Source organism: Carassius auratus, chromosome 43, assembly GCF_003368295.1.
Source record: "Carassius auratus strain Wakin chromosome 43, ASM336829v1, whole genome shotgun sequence".
NCBI lineage: Eukaryota > Metazoa > Chordata > Actinopteri > Cypriniformes > Cyprinidae > Carassius > Carassius auratus.
Window position 1 is genome coordinate 22,213,915 of NC_039285.1, and position 16,934 is coordinate 22,230,848.

A 16,934-nucleotide genomic window follows, 5' to 3' on the forward strand; every position below is an offset into this window, starting at 1 on the left:
GGGAATGCATGGACTAATAAAATGTAGACCTTGAATGGAATGCAGGTCTTAGTGGTTGTTTTTATTTTTATTTATTTATTTATTGTGGATAAAACTGTCTGCTAAATGCGTAAATATAAATGTAGAGGTCATGGGTTCGAATCTCAAGGAACGCATGAACCGATAAAAAGCATACCTTAAATGGAATGTAAGTCACTTTGGATGAAAGCAAACTCCAAATTGCATAAATGTCAATGTAAATCATTGCTCTAGCAACAGCAAGGTCATGGGTTTGATTCCAATAGATGCATGAACTGAAAAAAAATCATACTTTGAATGCTGCAAATTTTGGAGGGATAAAACTGTCTGGCAAATGCATAAATGTAATTAATATAGATAACCACAAAATAATAATACTAATAATAATAATTGTTACAAAAAATCATTTCAGTTTTTCAGCACTTACAATGGAAGTGAATGGGGAAATCCATATCTGTTTTAATAGTACAGCCATACTATGCCATAAAATATGGATATTTTATTGTATATATTATAATAATAATAAATGAACTAACTTTTCTGAGTAATGGGCCTTTCACACAGGACGTGGTATGCGCGGCGCTGCGCTATAAAACCCATTCATCTCAATGGCTTGCGCCGTGCAAGGACGTTTTGTTGCTGCGTCGACCAAAGCGCAAGTGCAGTGGTGCGCATCATTTGCGTGCACGCCGTGGTCAAAGTTCAAAATAGTTCAACTTTTGCCGCTGCGCTCTGCGACGATTACCAGCACGACCAATAGAATCGGGGGATCCAAACAAGCACGGAAATCAAAATGGATGAACTGCTAGTACTGTCTGTGTGTGTCAGGCGGCAAGGAAGTCGACCGGAAGTTGAAGTCGGCCGGGTGCCGCCATCTTGTAGCAGAACTTCACTTGCGTTACCATCCTTTTGACCTCCCATTCATTTTGGCGTCACTTTGACAGCGAATAACTTTAAATCCTAGGCGTTTAAAGACTCCTTTTGTCCATTATTTATTTTTAAAGATATACGACAATGTATAAAGGGCTCCATTAGCTTCTATGTTACATTATGACCCCGCAGAAATAGTTTTTGTAAAAATAGGCTAACGATTGAGTCATAACCACTCGACTCTCTGTATTACCGTACAGACAGGAGGAGAAGCTCGCAGTCATTTAACTTAATATGGCGTACTGGTGTTACATTTTAAAATACTATACCAAATAATTAATCAGAATACTTACTCCTGCTCACTCACGACAAAGAACTCCCCGCTCAAGCTCGCCGTCTCTGCAAGATTAACGATGGCAGTTTGCACGCACAGCTACTAGAAGATTTACGTCTGTCAGACAGGTTGCTGACGTCATCAAGCTTAGTTTGAGTCTGCGCGTCAGAAACGGAAGTGCTAAATATAGCTAAAAACGGGCTTCACTTGTCTCAATTGAGTTCCAATGGGGTCACCGTGTCCATTTCTTTAACTGTCTATGGTGTGTGTCAGAATTTCCTGAGCTGTATGATACATGTTTGAGGTCGTACCCACGGCCTCTTCTCACTTGCTTCTCTCTTAATTCTCATCAGCAGGACTAGCGCTATCGCTCGCTTCTTACAACTGGACAGATACATGTTTGCTGCCGACCGAAAGGAGGAACAACAGACTATGAAAGAGCTCCTGCTAAAAGTTTTTAAAACTCCGCCTACGCCATGGCGCAGCACAGCGCAAATCGCGTTGCATCTAAAGGGCAACGCTGAACCCAGCGGCAAGCGCCGCGCAGACCGCGTCCTGTGTGAAAGTCCTATTAAGCAACATCCAATTTGACAACTTCTTTGCCAAGACAATTACAGCTCAAATAAGGCACAATTTCTAGCTTAATTTTTTTTATATTATTATTATTTGTGTTGGTAATTAATATTATGCCACAAATTCAGTCAGTTAATTCTTGTATTAAGCCTAAAATATTAATTTAATGCTTGTAGGGTGAATGTCTAAGGTATACTCTGAATTTAACTAGTGTGCATTATTTGATTATCAATGGGCTGACATACAAGGCAATATTACAAGCCACCTGAATGTACATGTTTCATTGTATTCAAAGTGCTTTAATCCCAAAGCCTTTCATGTTTTCCAGGCCGATCATTCAAACTAAACCCGCTTTTTACTTAATAGGTTAGCTGGAGCGTGACAGACAGGCTGGCCGTTCACTCATAAGACTCTTTCTGCAGTATTCCACCTTCGCTATAGTGGCACAGACAAAGAGAGAGTCTTGGAAAAAGAAAGATTGTTTCCAGTTGCTGAATTTTCTGATCTGAATTACAGAATTACAGTTTAACAGTGTCCCATACCTGATCTCAGTTTGCATTCCAGCAATGTGACCCACTTAAAAATGGTGAAGGAATTAGACTTATTAGGGGCAGCGAGTGTGTGTTTTCATGATGATGGTCTGTGTGCGGTTTGCTGTGAATTAGGGTGCATTTGATTTTGTGTGAGGGTGACAGTATATGTGCTAGTTCCTCGAACCCTGTTTCACAAGAACAGCACAAAAAATAAAAGGGTGGTGGGGGGGTGGACCAAGAATTTACAATAAACAATCACAGAAACACCAGGAATTCCATTCACACTGCAATGGACCAGTGCTTTCATTGAGATTCATCCAGATCTGACAGATCATGACCTATAAAGAGCAGAAGAAAACATGCTGCTTTTAAGAACTGATCACTGAAAGATTTCTTAAAGCTCTTCTATGGAATCACTGTGAAAGTTCCTACTGGAAACTTTATTTTTAAGACTGTAAGTGAATATATGCCTGCCACACTTTATGTATCTATTGATTTATTAAAACACTCAAATAGCCATTTGTACTTACTGGGAGATTTTGCAGTTTGTTGTCCTGACAAAGCGGCCCGTGTAGTGGATATTGCACCTGACTACATTATTTGTGTAGTCCGATTCATGCACCAAGTACTTCGGGTTAACCTGGAGCTGGAGTTTAAACAGGATTTAGACCGTCAGTGCTGTGAAAAAGTAAGTACCCCCCCCCCAATCAAACATATATATGTGGTCACATAGGTGAAGGTGGTATAAGGTGTTGGATAACAACATCAACAAGTCGGCTTTGAAATATTTTCTTCAACAACAATTCACCTATCATCTGTGGAAAAAGTAAGTACACCCCTAGATTTAATAGCTCATAGCCGTCTCTTACATCATTTTTGGCAATTATTCCACTTTCCGCAGGGAACTTCAGACTGCTTTCAGTTCAATACTCCTTTGTTATGAAAGCATATCAACATTTAGCCTCAGAGGAGAAGATAATGCTGACCACTTTTAACACCATTGTGCTTCAGCTATTGTGTTGTTGTTTTGTTAAAGGTCAGGAAGAGAGCGGCTGGGATCTGCCTGGAGATGCATGTCTGTATCTGTCTTATTTATGAGCACAGGCTGCATACCGAACTCATTACACCAGCTTCATCGATATCAAACAGAAGAGTTGGACGACATGCGTGACATCAAACGTCTCCTCGTGCCAAACCTTTAGAGAGACGTGTCGTACTCTGTTTGCATGAGTTAGACACAAGATACTCGGAAGAAGAGTGAAACAGAAGTCTTTGGGAACGTTACCTTGAGTATATAGTTTCCTGGCTGAACATCAGTGATGTCAATCCATTGGCAATCGATATCTGCATTGTATGTGTCATAGCAACCTGGACTGAGGCCCTGGAAAATTAAATCAAATGAAAACAGTAGTTCTTAGTAAAAAAACAATGTACTTATTAATGGGAAATTACAAAACATTAAACTACACAAAGACAAATAAACTCTAATAAAGGCGCATTTATCGATACAAAACAAGCATTTGAAGAGAATGGGTGACAGAAGTGCACCTGAGTGTGTGAAGTACAGGCGTATCTCTTGAGATGGCCGAAGTCGCAGGTCGTGTCCTCCAGACAGAAGCTGGCCTTGTGTCCCTCCGCCACCTTCCGGCCGCTGCTGACCTCTAACAGATCGTAGTGACTGAACTCATCCATACTGTGGTAATGTCTGATCGGAGAGAGAAGAGAGGAGACCACACTCAAATCTTGGTCGAACGCAATTTTAGTACATCATTTTATAGTTTATTAATATTTTAAAATTGGTTTTATTTTTATATCTTCTGTTTTAGTTTTATTACTTTTTTCTTTTTTTTACTTTACATGTCTATAGTTTTAAAATTGTTAACTTATTTTATTTCAGCTAGTAGTTAAGTATAACTCAAACTGAAATACAAATATACTTGACTACAAGAGGAAATAAAATAAGTTAAAATTTTGTTTATATTTTTTTTGACTGTAATGGTCAGCGTAACGTTTTATTTATTTAAAGTAACTAAAGTTTTAGTCTTAGTTCGCGCCATCGTTCAGTTAGATGGCAAAGCTACTTTGATATACTGACATTCATTTGTCACTGTGCATGATACTAAACTAAACTAAACTAAAAATAATCGTCTAACATTGTAAGAGCATTTTACTTCCTTCTGATACATCAATCAAACAATATTAAATAAACACGAAAATAATTTGAACCCAATTGCAGTTGATTACAGCAAATCACTTAATAATCTGTAAACGTTATAATCTCAATGTAAAAATTTGTTTCAATAGTATAGAATCAATAAGTGAAGGGACCTTCAGCCAAGTATAGTGACCCATACTCAGAATTTGTGTTCTGCATTTAACCCATCCAAACTGCACATCAAACCCATCCATTCTTTCTGGTCAAGTCTTTGAAAAACATGAATATTTCATGAGTCTAATTCAACATGTCATGGCACAGTTTCTTAGCATCTGCTTTGTCTTTTGGCAAAAGGTTTTTGTTTTTTTTGGAAAGCTGTGGTAACACCTGAAGGACTGCGCCAGGGAAAACAGTTACTTTCCTCTGACAGGGTTCAAAGTTTCCACAAGGATACTATATTTCCCAAAATATGGCAAGAATATTAAATCTTATGTGATGAGGGGATGACAGACATTTCAGGGGCCTGTAGCCAAATCCATGAGCATACTACATTTGAATGACAGATCACACACACACACACACACACACACACCAGTGGCAAAATTGGGCCCAGCTTACCACATAAGGCAACTCTCTTCTACTTGAACAACAGACTTATGCTGTATGATCCCAAAGAAATATGAGTTAAAATATAGAGCAGTGATTGTGCAGTAAACTGTGAAGGAACCACCTGCTGTCACCTCACTAACAGTAAGTGAATAAATAAATACATCCATACATCCAATCACAAATATTTTAAATATTTTATAACTAAAAAAATAATAATAATAATAATAATAATAATAATTATATATATATATATATATATATATATATATATATATATATATATATATATATATATATATATATATATACACAATGTATAAATAAATCACAAACCGTTATTTTTTTAATACTATAGTTTTTAATTAATATTTTTAATTAGTTTTTTTTTTTTTTTACTTTAAGTTTAGTTAAAAGTTCTTATTTATTTTGTTGTGTTTTTTTTATTTTTTATTAATTTAAGTTTTTTTATACGTTTATATCATTTTTCTTTTTCTTTTAATTTCTGTTTTAGTTTTAAATATAATTGGCAAACAACTAAAATACTGAAAACATCAATAAATAGAACATTTAAAATAATGCATACATACATATTTTAAAGGAAAATGCATGTAATATAAAATATGTTTATTAGAATTAATTGGTTATTTAAAATGAATAACTGGGATTAAAATATGTTTTTTCTTTTTTTTTTTTTTTTTAGAACTGAGCTGCCTTTTTGATTAACAGATTTTAATAGATTTGGGGGGATCAGAAAATGACACAAGCTGGGTTCTGGTTACATATATGTATATATTTTCTTCTGGTCTATCATGGAAGCCTCTAGGAACCATGGCTGAGCTCTTACATCAAAGATGAAGAGTCAAAGTCAGTCCCATCCTGAGACACAAAGAAATCTGACTGACATTGACGGCATGTTTAGTGTGTGTGTGTGTGTGTGTGCGCGCGCGTCTGCACTTCACCTTGCTGTTGTCTTTGTGCATGCAGAGAGAAATCAAAGCACTGGACAGCAGTTTCACCGGCTATGGCGGCTCTCATTTCAGCTATTAATAATGAGATGCCAAGGACACTTTCAATCGCTACAAAAATATGAAACATGTCACAACAAAGATGTGCAAGCAATTAAAGAATAGCTTCTGCTCACTGACAAACATCTCCCTGCAGCTCTTCTTTTTCAAAGAGAGTCAGGTGCTTGTGCACATGGTGTCAGATTTAGGTCATCACACCGCTCAGCTGTCTAATTGCATTAGGAGAGAGTTAAAGTGCTGAATACTTCCTGTACTGGCATTTTCAGGTTACATTAATAATCTGTTTATGAGCAAATGCTCGCCAGCGGTAGAAACTGACACTCCATCCGAATCTCGACTGAACTACAGTCAGTGCTCGCATTAGTTTCGAGCCCTAAAGTGAAGCAGGGATGAATGTTGATGCTAACGCTGTTGTACAACAGAAGTCATGTTAAAATGCCTCTCATGCCTTTCATTGCATCAGTCAAGCCATTAGACCAAATAAACTTCCATCTGCATTACTGATTGATCGTATTTATAACAGAATTAAACTTTTTTTTTAAAGGACTGTCAAACAATTATTATATTTTTTTAATTAAATCATGATATGTAAATTATAATTATTCTAATTAAATAAATTTAATCTCAGTTAATGACATTTGTCAATATTTGCTAAAATTTAGTTTTAATAAATACAATAAAAATCAAGACAATCTGAACAGAAATGTTTCTTGAGCAGTAAATTAGCATATTAAAATAATTTCTGAAGATCATGTGACACTGAAGACTGGAGGAATGATGCTGAAAATACAGCGGAGCATCACAGAAATATATTACACTTTAACAGAAACACAGAAAGCTGTTTTAAATAGTATATATATATATTATTATTATTAATTTTTTTTTTTAACTGTATTTTTTATCAAATAAATACAGCTTTGACAATCAGATTTCTTTCAAAAACATTAAAATCTTCTCTAAAAATATAATCGACCCCAAACTATATGGAAGTCTGTATATAGCTCCGTTTACATTTAAATGTAGTCATTTAGCAGACACTTTTAACCAGAGTGACTTACGAATGAGGACATTGGAAGCAATCAAAAACAACAAAAGAGCAATGATATAACAAGTCTCAGTTAGCTTAAACGCAGTACACGTAGCTTGGGCTTTTGAATAACATAATAAATAAAAAGAAAACAGATAGAATAGAAAAAGATTAGAGCAAGCTAGTGTTAGAAGTCTTTTTATAATTGTATAATATGTACAAAAAGATTAGAAAGGTATTCTAAATTTTTTTTTATTTTTTTATTTTTTTTTTATTAGAATTAGAATAAGAATAGTGAGTGCTAAAGTTAGAGGGTCAAATAAAGATGGAAGAAATGTGTTTTAAGCCGATTCTTGAAGATGGCTAAGGACTCAGCTGCTCGGATTGAGTTGGGGAGGTCATTCCTCCAGGAGGAACATTTAATTTAAAAGTCCGTGCTTCTTTGGGATGGCACAATCAAGCGACGTTCACTTGCAGAACGCAAGCTTCTAGAGGACACATAAGACTAAAGTAATGAATTTAGGTAAATGGGTGCAGAGCCAGTGGTAGTTTTGTAGGCAAACATCAATGCCTTGAATTTTATGCGAGCAGCTATTGGAAGCCAGTGCAAATTGATAAACAGAGGTGTGACGTGTATTCTTTTTGGCTCATTAAAAATTAATGTTGCTGCCGCATTCTGAATTAATTGTAAAGGTTTGATAGAACTGGCTGGAAGACCTGCTGAGAGAGCATTGCAATAGTCCAGCCTGGACAGAACAAGAGCTTGAACAAGGAGTTGTGCAGCATGTTCCCAAAGAAAGGGCTTGATCTTCTTGATGTTGAATAAAGCAAATCTGCAGAGAAAGTCAGTTCTGTCTTGGCAAGGTTGAGTTAAAGGTGATGGTCTATCATCCAGGAAGAAATGTCAGTTAGACAAGCTGAGATGCGAATAGCTGCCGTCGGATCATCAGGATGGAACGAGAGGTAGAGTTGAGTGTCATCAGCATAGCAGTGGTATGAAAAGCCATGTTTCTGAATGACAGAACCTAATGATGTCATGTAGACAGAGAAGATAAGAGGTCCAAGAACTGAGCCCTGAGGCACCCCAGTAGTTAGATGTTGCGACTTGGACACCTCACCTCTCCAAGATACTTTAAAGGATCTATCTAAAAGGTAAGACTCAAACCACTGGAGTGCGGTTTCTGAGATGCCCTTTGCCAGTAGGGTTGACAGGAGGGTTTGGTGGTTAGATAAGTACCGAAGATTTGGATTCTTCTCTTGCCAGTCTTAGTGCTTCAACAACTGAGAGCAAGACCGTCTCAGCTGAATGTCCACTTCTGAAACCAGATTGGTTGCTGTCAAAGGAGGTTGTTCTCTGTGAGAAAGGCAGAGATTTGGTTGAACACCGCTCGTTCAAGTGATTTTGAAATGAAATGAAGAAGGGAAATTGCTCTGTAGTTCTCTAACTGAGTGGGTTATTGGTAATCCATAGTCTCTCTTTCTCCCTCTTTATTTAGTCAGTAAAATTTATAAAAATAAGGCTCATTTTTAAATAAATAAATAAAAATAAAAAAACTAAATTGCCATGCTTAATTGACAACCCAAATCATACATTTTAAATTATTTTCTGAAGTGGAAAATGTCAAGTTTGGGGACCTGAGCTTTGACTTGAACATTATAATTGGCAGCAATTTGCAGCGACAGTGCGACCCTAATCACAAATTTTAAATGTCAGTTGGCAATTCAAGCCAACATGAGTGACAGCCGTCATCGATGATGTTTAACACGATGCAAAATAACAATTCTCGTGAATTCTCCATTTCACTTACAATGCAGACGTGATGTAATGAACAACCACAGGCGAACAAACACAGACCGCATGAGTTATGGAAATGTTGTGGAAATCCCCTCTGAGGATAACAGCCTTTCGCCAAGTGAAACCCAATACATATATCAGAATCTCAATGAATTTTGGCATTGATATAAGATAAGGAATATCAACTCATTGAATATTTCCACAATTTGGAACAGTTATAATTCCATTATTCTGTGACTTTTAATCATATCAGGGCAGGATTTGTATTGATTTTTTAGCTACAGGCTTGTAAAAAGACATGATTGTGTATAATCCTGATCTGCAGCTGCAGCATCGGAGCTTTAATGGTGAATAAACACAGTTAGCGTTATGGTTACAGTTGGAGTTGTAACCTGCTGGTTGAGAAGCTCTTGTGTCAGTTCAATCTGGAGGCCAACCTTGTGGGTGGGATACTAGACTTCCTCACAAATAGAACCCAGCGAGTGAGAGTAAAAGACCATCTCTCTGACTTGGCCCCTACATCAATTAGCTCACCTCAGGGGTGTGTTCTTTACCCCCTTTTCTATATTCTGTACACTAACGACTGTCGCTCTGTGATTGAAGACTGATAATTTGTGAGGTTTGCTGATGGTTATCGTCAGCTTATTGAACAATGAGGAAAATTCACATGATTTGGTCATTGATCACTTTGTTACATGGTGTCAGGATGCCTTTCTCGAACTGAATGTCTCTTAGACCAAGGACATGTGTATTGATTTTAGGCTAAATGTCATTAACACTGAAAAAACTAGTATAATTGGTCAGGAAATAGAAGTTGTTACATAATATAAGTATCTAGGATCTATTATTGATGATAAGTTGTTTTTTGAGTAGTGAAAGCCAGCAGCGCCTGTATTGCCTAAGGAAGCTGGCAAAGCTTAATGTGGATAAGACCCTTTTTTATAGGTCTTATGTTGAGTCGGTAGTTACCTTTTTACTTAATCTTAAATCTTAATCTTAAAAAAAAACACACAAAAAAATCTCCCTTTCAAGGTTAATTAAGGAGACCAGCTAAATCACAAGTTCTATGCAGAAAGGTCTGGAGGAACTTTATCAGAAGCAGATGTTAAGAAGGGTTGAATCTATCCTGTTAGATAGGTCTCATCCCTTACCGGATGAATTTCGGATGTTGCAATGGAGATTGCACTTTAAACTCCGAAAATTCAGAACCATCAGATATAAACACTATTTTGTGCCTGCAGCCATTCTGTTTCTCAATTCTATAAAGAAGCACAGATAACTTAGTGACTTACTATTTATTGTTTGTTTACTGTTTTTATTATTTTTTACCCATGCCTGCAAGGTAGACAATCTTTGTATTGGTATTGTGTGTGTGACTGTTTGTGATTTGTACTAAACTATCTGTTGCACAACGAATTGCCCCATTGGGGACAAATAAATAATTTGAACTTGAACTTGAACTTTAGGACTGGTATTTGTGATCTTTTTGGTGAGCATTTATGATCTATTGTTAGGTCTCCACATATACAGATGTAAAAGAGAGACTCACTGGTGACAGCTGTGCCACTCCCAGGTGTGACGAGGTCGGTTGGGCATGAAATCAGCCGTCCCTTGGTTCTTCACTCTCTGAGGGAAGCGCAGAAGAACCCGGACACTGTAATCTGTGGTTTCCTCACTATAGGCGGAGCTGAGGAAGGAAAAACCTTAATGAGGGACGGCAGCACTGAGTAATAAAGCATGTTGTATATATGAGATGAGCTCATAACAGCAGGCTGCGGCACCAACAAACATCATATAACACCCTTCCCATTGGTTGTTTGAAGTATTATTTGATGGTGTGGTGTAAACATTTGTAAACGAGTGTGGGAGGGTTATTGTGTAAATACTGCCTGTCCAGCTTTGTTTTGCCATTTCATAAACAGAAGCATTGAGGATTCTCACCTGGCCAAACACTTCTCTTCTGCAGCACAGCGTAAGGAGTACATATGGGCTCTTTGAATGTATGTGGAGGCTTGGACATAATTTGGGTCAGGAACCAGGTCAGGCAAACCTAAAAACAGGAGACATCATCAGGGTTACTTAACTTTCTTACTTGGTAATAGCTGGTCTAGGCTGGTCTTTGACACTGGCCAAGCTGATTTTCAGATTTTCCAGCATGAAAAGTACCCCCCAAAAAAGTGTCCAAAACCACTTTAAAACTACCAAACCGACTTGTCCGATGAACTGAAAAGTGTTCAAAAACCCTGACTAGTCTACCTGAAATGAGTCCAAAACTCTAAATCTGCCAAAATATCATGTTTGACAGCCTAAAGTTTCCACATTCCTTTAACAGAAGCAAACACCCTTGTCTGGCCATCTGAAATATATCCAAAACCACCAAACTGAGCAGTCTGATCACGTTGAACATGTAAAAAAAAAAAACTCCAAAAATCACCAAACAGATGAGCTATGACCAAATGTCCAAATCCCTTTAAAACAAGCAACAGCCAATCTTGAAAAGTGCAGCAAACAGACTATCTTTGGAGATAAACTCTGAGCTGGTAACCAGACTAGGCTGTTTTTCAGGATAATAACAATGTTAGGTCTCATAACACTGTCCTGGGGACAAATGTGCTTCTTTAATATCCCGAACTTTTCTGATGTTACGTACTTTTGAATGTTGAAGAAAGTAAAATATTAGAAAAATGGCTGTATCCAAATGAGCATACCTTCAGAAAAAATACACAAGAGATGAAGAGGTTTTTGATGAGGTAATGCCGAAGCCTAACAGGATAATGCATCAAACAATGTTTCTCATCTGGTTTCAAGGTCACACAAAAATAAGAAAGAAAAAAAAAACAAAGTGTTACACATATGGAGGAAGAGAGAGAGAGAGAGAGAGAGAGAGAGAGAGAGAGAGAGAGAGAGTACAAAAGATGAGGGAAAAGTGACAGTGAAACAACAATGAGATGACTTTCCTGCTGGATCCAAATGGGCTCTGTTAAAAAAAAAAAAGAAATGAAAAGAAAAACAGAGCTTGCTGTGACAACTAATGTTCATAAATCTCTGTATAGGGCCAGCACAGAAAGTACTTGTCACCTTTATTCACACTTAAAATGCAAGCTGGTTGTGCTCACTTTATGTAAAAATAATTGTATGAATATAACAACAGTGCTGTCTATGTCCGTAGGTGGACATTACCATTTCTTCAAAGGCAAGGCGACAGCATATTTGCTTTCCTGCTTTGCATGTCATGGATTTCTGAGAAAAGAACCCTGTTGAGAAGATCAGCACTGATGGACTACAGTGTATGATGCTGGAGTCCTACTAGTCCTCTTAATGACCCTAACCAGCAAGACTTTGATGGTCATCCAGCAGCATTAGACCAGCACCAAACCAGTGATAACAAACATAAACCTATAACCTAAACCTTAGCAAACATAAAAATTTGGGTGTTTCCAGCAGGGAGTTTTTTTTTTTTTTTTCTTGTTTTTTTTTTTTTTTTTTCAAAGGAACAGTGTGGAGAGCAGATCTAATCTCACTTCTGCTGCAGGCATGTTTGGAGTTGGGAGCAACTTTCACTCTATAAAACATGATGGCCTCGGTCATCCTCCTTATTTCAGACTCGTTAGTGCAGCCCCTCTACTCCAGTGAATGCTTTGCAATCCCCATCTCTGTGTACACATCCGATTTGCCAGCTCGGCCCGAAACAAACTTTAAGGCCTCTGGAAACTTCCTTGGTCAGCTTTTGTAAACAGTGTAAAGTGTGTGTGAAAGACTGTGGTCTATCTAGGAAAAGTTTCTTCACACAGTCGACACTTTTCTCCACAAAGCACTGTTCTCTGGATGCCTGCACTACACCAACATTTATTATAGACAGCTGTAGAGAACCATATGTTACCTTTTAATTTGACTTCATGTACATTAATGTAGATGGGATGAGGACACTTTAGCTGAAATTAGACTTAATTTTAGGTTTTGTTGAAGTTAACATAAGACCCAATTCAAAAAGTGCACAAGAATACAGAAAAACAAAGGTAATCTAATTCTGGCTGATGACAGCATACTGTTTTCAGGAAGATACCAAAATATTAACTAGGCTTGTAAATAAATTAAATGAATGTCCATTGATCAGATACAGACCAGATCTCAACAAACAGAGGTTTTAATGCGATGAGTCAAGTCATGTTAATGTATCCCATCTAATCTTATTTCGATTTCTAAGACTTTAATTCACAGATATGTGTCTGCATGTTGGAGCTCTGATATTGATTGTTTGATATTGCTCTTATTTGTTTGTGATTGCATCATTGGGTAATGAGTAATGCATTTTCCCCCATGTGTACCTTTCAGTGGATTTAGTTTACACCCATTTCCCTTATGACCAGATTTTGTAAACTAGGGTGATTAGTTGTGCATGAAGTGACTCAAGCAAGAGACAAAGACTATTTCACATTACAAAATGAGCCTTGGCAGTGTCTAGCAATGTCCCAAAGGCCTAACTCACACCCACCTCCTCATAAACATTCACATATATGCACAGGCACACTTTTATTTAGGGGCTAGCAAAATATTTTCTGTTTCCTGAGGCAATGGACCCCATGTGTGCTGGGTACTTTCCATCTCCCCATTCCTTATGTAGTAACACCCCACAATCCCCCACACAACCCTCACGCTCACCACCCACCCCACAACAACCAAGCCACTTGAGCCCCTTACCCCACCCTCTAAAGCAAATACTGGGATCATTCACCCGTAGCCCTCGCAGTGCAGTCATCACCAAAACCAGAACCAAATCGTCAAACAATGAGCACTCTTTGTGCAGAGTGAGTATCCATAGACACTACGCACACACACCAACTACCAAAAACTCTTACACCCACGCGCACATCCCACAACACCTGGTTCCAATAACCCAGGCTCAGAGATGATCTTGGAACTTCTTTGATTGTAAATTGAAACACAATGGCATTGGGGGATGGAAATGAAAGATGCTCAGACGTTAGGAAAGAGTAATTTTCACTGACTGGAAACAAACAGAAACATTTACCCAAAAGTAATGTCCGTTACCAGCTGCGAAAGCAAACAGCTTTACAATCAATTTTGTGCAGTTTGAGTCCCTCTGGTTATGTGTTTTTCAGATCCAAAGGAATCGTGGCTGCCAGGAAACACAAAGAGATGGCAGAAGATCTACATTTTTTAGATGTCTCTCTGTTTTTCTCACTTCCTTTTCTTGAGAGAGAGAGCGAGAATCAGAAAGGAGCTCTACACGTGCATCCATTTCCCTCAAATCTCCAGCCGTGCAAGAGCTTAAGTACCTACTGTAGTTCCTCTGTGATTAACTTTACTTAGCATAGCAGCCTAGTAAATGAGCTGCAGCCTTACTCAACACATGTAACATTTGCTGCAATATCAAAAGAGACAATCTGCAAAGCACACTTTCTGAGATGCTGCTCTATGACCCATTAAGTAAACTATTGAGTATTACTTTAGTGTGGGATGCACAATGATATTCTTTACTGTGTCTCACACGTGTATGCGATGTCGATGCATCATACCTCTTTGCTGAGGACGATAAACACTCCCTACATTTGTGTTGGGGCTCTCCGCGTTGTTAGAGATGAGAGGGTTGCGTGGAGCTGGTTGTATAAATGGAGGCTGTGGCTGGGGCCTTCCAAAGGGTGGAAACTGTTCATACTGGGGGCTTTGCACTGCAGGCTGGAATGATGAGCCCGTATTGCTCAAGGCACCATTAGAGACAGGTACTGCAACATTACTGCCATCTCGAGAGTCCTCGTTGTACAGGCTGTGTGTGTATCTGTGGTCCAGTCCATCAGAGACAGGTGGCTGTACAGGTTGGCCTGGAACAGCTTGGTACGTTTGACCATAAGAGGGATAGTAACGATACCTCTCGTCAGTGGCAGGACCCCCTCCATTATAGCTGCCTCCTCCAAAACTTCCGGTGGAGTACCCACCTCCTCCATATCCGCCTCCGGCATAGCCACCACTGTTGCCAGTGGAGTACCCCGCTCCAGGGAATGGAGGTTCATATGACCTGTCCGGTACAGAGTCATAAGGAGCAGAATATGGAGGCTGTTGAGGAAACGGAAACTGTGAATAAGAAGAAGAGGATGATGAGGAGGAGGATGAGCCAGAGGATGCTCTAAAACGAGTGCCACTAAATGACTGGAAGCGACTTGTTTCACCTGTCCCAGCTGCACCCTGACGCCAGTTGTCCGGCACCTGGCCAAAACCAAAAGGGTGTCTGGCTTGGCCTCTTACAGTCTCAGAGCTTCCTCTGGTGGGTGCTTGCCTCCGTACATTCCCACCTTGTGACCTACGGTTGGGAGCGTCCGCTAGAAACACTCGGGGGTTCCTGCCACGCTCCTGAACCCGAGCCGGGACGTATTCAGCCCCACTGTTGAGAAGACTGAATACACGTCCATTGTTCTCCCATTGAATCATCTGTCTCCATGGGTTTGAGTCATCAGTCTGAGATTGATGCTGAGATTGGGACTGTCCCCCTGCGCTTCCAAGCAACACCCAGATCCACCATGTCATGAAAACAACAGGCAGCATCTTGACAAGGCTTGCATGGAACTTCCTAACAACTTCAGAAAAGAATGGACAGTAAAACTCCAAATTGTATCTCTTGATCCAGCAGCTTAAAGATGGAAAGGCATGGAGGACTTACAGTGTCCATGTGCAAATCAAACTACATGCAGTGAAGAAACTTTGTCCTTGGTTCAGTATGTGGTGCAGGCATAGCTGTGAGGAAAGCAGATGATTTCTGAGGCCCCAGGGCAGGCTGCAGTACAAAAAACCTCCTTCTTTCTTACTGTCCGGATGTTGATTTGTTGTCAGTGGACTGAGCATTGCTCTCAGGCTCTCTCTGGAGACGACTGCCTGTTGCTCTCCTCTGCACTTCACTATTTGCCTCTCTGACTGCTTACAATGGTCTGTGGTGAAAAAAGAAAAAAATTTCTCATCTCCCCCTCCCACTCTCTCTCATTCCCTCTCCCTTTCTCACTCAATCTAACATGCTCTTTTTTGAGATCCCACATGGCCCTAGTGCTAGAGCTGTTTCCTTAACCACTGCAAAGCCAGGTCTGTGCATAGGCTTCCAGAGTCAACATCACCATCTGTGAAGATACTTGAATATCTAGCGTGCCTGCGCTGACTTCCTTTGATCCTTCTGAACAAGCAGGGATGTCTGGTGCGTGGCCTAGGTTCATCCACCCAGGTGCCCTAGGAGAAGCTGTGCCTTTGTCTCATGTTTTTCCAAATGCAATTTTTTTTTGCACTCGTCATCATCATCACAGCAGATGAGAGAACATTAAAACGACAGGATGTTTAGAAATCCAAGTTATGTACATGATAGGAGGCCAAAAATGTCAGCAGAATTTGGAACGACCAGTTCCATTTAAAAGCACTTTCCAGTAAACGAAGACAGATGAAGCAGACACATAAGCATCACTTACGCTACAAAAACTAACATTATTCTACAAGCCTTATTTAAATATGCAGAGGGAGCTCAGACTCAGTAAACATGGGCATATGTAACAGATATTAGCATAATGTAAAGAAACTATAAAGATCAGAAACTAATCCTGAGTGCATGGCACAGTTTTAAAATTTAGCATTAGAAAGGAGCTGAACTCACAATCCGAAATCATATAACTTCTTCTGTAGTCTATCATGACTACCACTGTTACATATCTTACAAAAATGCTTTAAAAAATATATAAAAATAAAATACTGCATTGGACTCTATCTTTAGAGGGGGCCAAACTGAGTCAATAAATCATGTACAATCTTAAGGTTGTTAAAAATGTTTGTTAAGGCTGCTGATCTCAAGAAATGTTCCTGTTTTCTTTGACTAGATGGGTCAGAACATCTTCTTGACTTCTGAAGATGGATGAGGGCTCATCTGGATTCAGACTATTAATGGCCAGCAGCTGGTTGCAACAAGCTTTTTATGTTAAGAAAAACGTCAGAGTTAATACCCGTAATATT

General features: G+C 38.9%; 1 protein-coding gene across 2 annotated transcripts; it reads right to left on the minus strand.

Annotated features, from left to right (window-relative positions):
• Positions 1-2,494: 2,494 nt before the first annotated feature.
• loxl1 (lysyl oxidase-like 1) lies at positions 2,495-15,889 on the minus strand. 2 transcript variants are annotated; one of them, XM_026231415.1, is made up of 8 exons: positions 15,613-15,889; positions 14,477-15,529; positions 10,881-10,989; positions 10,489-10,626; positions 3,877-4,033; positions 3,614-3,709; positions 2,859-2,974; positions 2,495-2,666 (listed from the first exon to the last, which is right to left on the minus strand). In XM_026231415.1, exons 2-8 carry the CDS (start codon positions 15,495-15,497, stop codon positions 2,660-2,662), a joined length of 1,644 nt encoding a protein of 547 aa, XP_026087200.1. In that variant the 5' UTR covers positions 15,498-15,529; positions 15,613-15,889; the 3' UTR covers positions 2,495-2,659. The 2 variants fall into 2 exon arrangements, with proteins under 2 accessions (XP_026087200.1, XP_026087199.1); XM_026231414.1 differs by having other exon boundaries at positions 14,477-15,889.
• Positions 15,890-16,934: the final 1,045 nt, after the last annotated feature.